The sequence below is a fragment of the Cebus imitator genome, unplaced genomic scaffold (assembly GCF_001604975.1).
Source record: "Cebus imitator isolate Cc_AM_T3 unplaced genomic scaffold, Cebus_imitator-1.0 Scaffold72, whole genome shotgun sequence".
Lineage (NCBI taxonomy): Eukaryota > Metazoa > Chordata > Mammalia > Primates > Cebidae > Cebus > Cebus imitator.
Window position 1 is genome coordinate 6,732,526 of NW_016107387.1, and position 4,480 is coordinate 6,737,005.

Genomic DNA, 4,480 nt, shown 5'->3' on the forward strand with positions numbered 1-4,480 from the left:
GAAGGGGGTGGATCATGAGGTCAGGAGTTCAAGGCCAGCCTGGCCAATATGGTGAAACCCTGTCTCTACTAAAAATACAAAAATTAGTTGGGCACAGTGGCAGGTGCCTATAATCCTAGCTACTCAGGAGGCTGAGGCAGGAGAATTGCTTGAACCCGGGAGGCGGAGGTTGCAGTGAGCCGAGGTTGAGACATTGCTCTTGTTAAGCCAAGTCCAGCCTGTGCAACAAGAGTGAAACTCTACCTCAAAAAAAAAAAAAAGAGAAAAAAAAAATTTGCAAAAATGAGTAAGAGCCTCAGACACCTGTGGGGCAAAATCAAATAGTCTAATATGCAAACTACTGAATTCTCAGAAGGAAAGGACAGAAAAAAAATTTTAAAGAATAATGTCTAAAAACTTCCCAAATACACTAAGACAATTTTACAGAACCGAAAATCTCAGGAAAAAGCAAACAGGATAAATGAGAAAACTTTGCCTGGGCATACTGTGATGGTTGATTTTATGTGTCAACTTGACTGAGTTAAGGAACGCCCAGAGAGCTGGAAAAATATTGTTTCTGGGTGTGTCGGTGAGAGTATTTCTTGAAGAGATCAGCATTTGAATCGGTAGACTGAGTAAGGAAGATTCTCTTGAACCAGCGTAGGTGGGCACCGTTCCAATCAAGTGAGGGCTTGGAAAGAACAAAAAGGTAGAGGAAGGGTAAGTCCTCTCCTTGAGCTCAGACATCCAACTTCTCCTGTTTTGGACCTAGAAGTTCCTGATTCTTGGGTCTTTAGACACTATGACTTACACCAGCGCCACCACTGCCACCACCACCACCACCCCACCTCCAGTTCTCAGGCCTTTGGACTCAGACTGAATTACACCACCAGCTTCCTGGTTCTCCAGATTACAGATGGCAGATTGTGAAACATCTTAGTCCCTGTAATTGTTTGAGCCAATTCCCATGACAAACCCCCTCATATTTGCTGTGGGGAAACTCACGTAAATAAATAGAAAAAAACTCATAGATGGCCGGGCACGGTGGCTCACGCCTGTAATCCCAGCACTTTGGGAGGCTGAGGCGGGCAGGTCACGAAGTCAGGAGTTCGAGACCAGCATGGCCAGCATGGTGAAACCCTATCTCTACTAAAAATACAAAAGAATAGCCAGGCATGGTGGTACGCACCTGTAATCCCAGCTACTCGGGTGGCTGGAGCAGGAGAATTGTTTGAACCCGGGAGGCAGAGGTTGCAGTGAGCCGAGATCATGCCACTGCACTTCAGCCAGGCAACAGAGCGAGGCTCTGTCTCAAAAAAAGAAAAAAAGAAAAAAAACATATATATGTATATATGTGTGTGTGTGTGTGTGTGTGTTTGTGTATATATATATATATATATATATATATACATAATCACATATAAAAGTAATGTGATTATTAGTACAGGAAGGTACATACATATATACATCTCCCCCAGTGGTTCTGTTTCTCTGGAGAGAAACACGCATCAAAGCCAAACTGTCAAAAACCAAAGAACCCAAGATAGAAAATCTTGAAAGCATCCAGAGAAAAATAACACTGGAAATAATGATTCCAAGGACTGTGAACTTCTCATTAGAAACTGTGAGGGCCAGAAGATGGTAAGACATCTTAGAGATTTCCCTTTCAGAAGCCCCTCTCTGCAGCAAGGGAGAGCGCTGCTCTTTATCTTTTGCCTTTTAAACCTCTCCTAAACTCAAAAAAAAAAAAAAAAAAAAAAGGCCAGGGCTGGTGGCTTAGGCCTGTAATCCCAGCACTTTGGGAGGCCGAGGCGGGATCACGAGTTCGAGATCAGGCTGACTAGCATGGAGAAACCCCGTCTCTACTAAAAATACAAAACTTAGCCAGGCATGGTGGCACAGACTGTAATTCCAGCTACTCAGGAGTCTGAGGCAGGAGAATCACTTGAACCGGGAGGTGCAGGCTGCAGTGAGCCAAGATTGTACCACTGCACTCCGGTCTGGGCAACAGAGCGAGACTCTGTCTTAAAAACAAAACAAAACAAAACAAACAAAAAAAAAACCTCGCGCCTGTAATCTCAGCACTTTGGGAGGCAGAGGCAGGCAGATCACCTGAGGTCAGGAGTTCAAGACCAGCCTGGCCAACATGGTGAAACCCCATCTTTAAAAAAAAAAAAAAGTGCTAAGAGAAAAAACTAAATCTGTCATATCACAATCCTATCTCCAGTGAAGATATTCTTTAGGAATGAAGGCAAAAGAATTTTCTTTTATTTCCAGATAAAAAGAAAACTAAGATCATTTGTCACCAGCAATGCTGTGCTATAAAAAATACTAAAAGAAGTTATTGGGCCGGGCGCGGTGGCTCACGCCTGTAATCCCAGCACCTTGGGAGGCCGAGGCGGGTGGATCACGAGGTCGAGAGATCGAGACCAGCCAGGCGCGGTGGCTCACGCCTGTAATCCCAGCACCTTGGGAGGCCGAGGCGGGTGGATCACGAGGTCAAGAGATCGAGACCATCCTGGCCAACACAGTGAAACTCCATCTCTACTAAAAATACAAAAAAATTAGCCGGGCGTGCTGGCATGTGCCTGTGGTCCCAGCTACTTGGGAGGCTGAGGCGGAAGAATCGCTTGAACCCAGGAGACGGAGGTTGCAGTGAGCCGAGATTTCGCCACTGCACTCCAGCCTGGTGACAGAGCAAGACTCAAAAAAAAAAAAAAAAGAAGTTCTTTAGGCAGAAGAGAAATGATGTTGGAAGGAATGAGAGCATAGAAAAGGCTAAATAGGCCAAGCGTGGTGGCTCACGCCTGTAATTCCAGCACTTTGGGAGGCCGAGGCAGGTGGATCACCTGAGGTCAGGAGTTCGAGACCAGACTGGCCAACACAGTGAAACCCCATCTCTACTAAAAAGACAAAGAGTAGCCGGGCATGGTGGCCCACGCCTGTAATCCCAGCTACCCCAGAGGCTGAGGCAGGAGAACCCTTTTGAACATGGGAGGCAGAGGTTTCAGTTAGTCAAGATCGCATCACTGCCCTCCAGCCTGGGCAGCAGAGTGAGACTCGGTCTCAAAAAAAATAAAAAATAAAAATCTAGGTAAATATTAAAAGCTATTAGCTTCCTCTTCATTTCTTTAAAATGTAATATAACTATTTAAACCTAAAAAACATGATCAAATTAAGGAACCATTAAAAGAATCATAGGATAAACCCAAAAACGGTGGAAAGACAGAAAACAACGAACTAAGAACAGAAATTCAGAATTAGTTTTTTGACTTCGAGTGATGGGATGCCCTCGGCGCTTTAGGCCACCGCTTCGGTTATAGAGATTGAGGTGAAACCCCAGGCCTGGGAACCGGACGCAGGCAAAGGGGGAAGATGGAAGCGTGGCGCTGTGTGAGGAAGAGCTGTGGTGGGAAGAGGCCGATACCCCATGTTTTCCCTTCACTCGAGGAGTCTGGGCAGAGACTGGACTACACCGTGGGAGAATCTGCAAAGGTGTTGCTGGAACAGACATATTTCTAGTTGTATGAGGTGGCCTGGACATTACTCTCAAGTTCCTTACCCATACTTCAGTAGTAGGCATTTTTCACTAAATTGGAGACCACCCTGTTTGTTTGAGTCTAGAACTCAGTTCCAGTACTGTAACTGGAGACCTGACAACCTGAGCCAGACATCTTTGATTCACCTCTCTAGTTACGTCATGAATGCTGAGGGAGATGAGCCTTCATCAAAACGAAGAAAACACCAAGGCGTGATAAAGCGGAATTGGGAATATATGTGTAGCCATGATAAAGAAAAAACGAAGATCCTAGGAGATAAAAATGTTGATCCCAAATGTGAAGACAGTGAGAACAAGTTTGACTTTTCAGTGATGTCCTATAATATACTTTCACAAGATTTATTGGAAGATAACTCTCACCTTTATAGACATTGCCGGCGGCCAGTATTACACTGGAGTTTTAGGTTTCCCAATATTCTGAAAGAAATTAAACACTTTGATGCAGACGTACTTTGTTTGCAAGAAGTTCAAGAAGATCATTATGGAGCAGAGATCAGGCCAAGTTTGGAATCACTGGGTTATCACTGTGAATATAAGATGCGGACAGGAAGGAAACCTGATGGCTGTGCTATTTGCTTCAAACATTCCAAATTTTCACTCTTGTCAGTGAACCCAGTGGAATTCTACCACCCTGATATTTCTCTGTTGGACAGAGACAATGTTGGATTAGTTTTACTCTTACAGCCCAAAATTCCATGTGCTGCCTCTCCTGCGATCTGTGTAGCAAATACGCATCTATTGTATAATCCAAGGCGAGGTGATATTAAGCTGACCCAATTGGCAATGCTACTGGCAGAGATTTCCAGTGTTGCCCACCAGAAAGATGGCAGCTTCTGCCCTATTGTTATGTGTGGTGACTTTAATTCTGTTCCTGGTTCTCCACTATATAGTTTCATAAAGGAAGGAAAATTGAATTATGAAGGACTTGCCATAGGAAAGGTA

The 4,480-nt window shown here is 44.5% G+C and overlaps 1 protein-coding gene across 1 annotated transcript in view; it reads left to right on the forward strand.

Moving 5' to 3' along the window:
• The first annotated feature begins 3,310 nt into the window (after positions 1-3,310).
• Positions 3,311-4,480, forward strand: part of LOC108306440 (protein angel homolog 2-like) — a 4,779-nt gene continuing 3,609 nt past the window's right edge. Inside the window, 2 exon segments of the mRNA XM_017531370.2 lie at positions 3,311-3,380; positions 3,382-4,477. Coding sequence (XP_017386859.1) covers positions 3,355-3,380; positions 3,382-4,477 — 1,122 coding nt within the window. The 5' untranslated portion in view covers positions 3,311-3,354.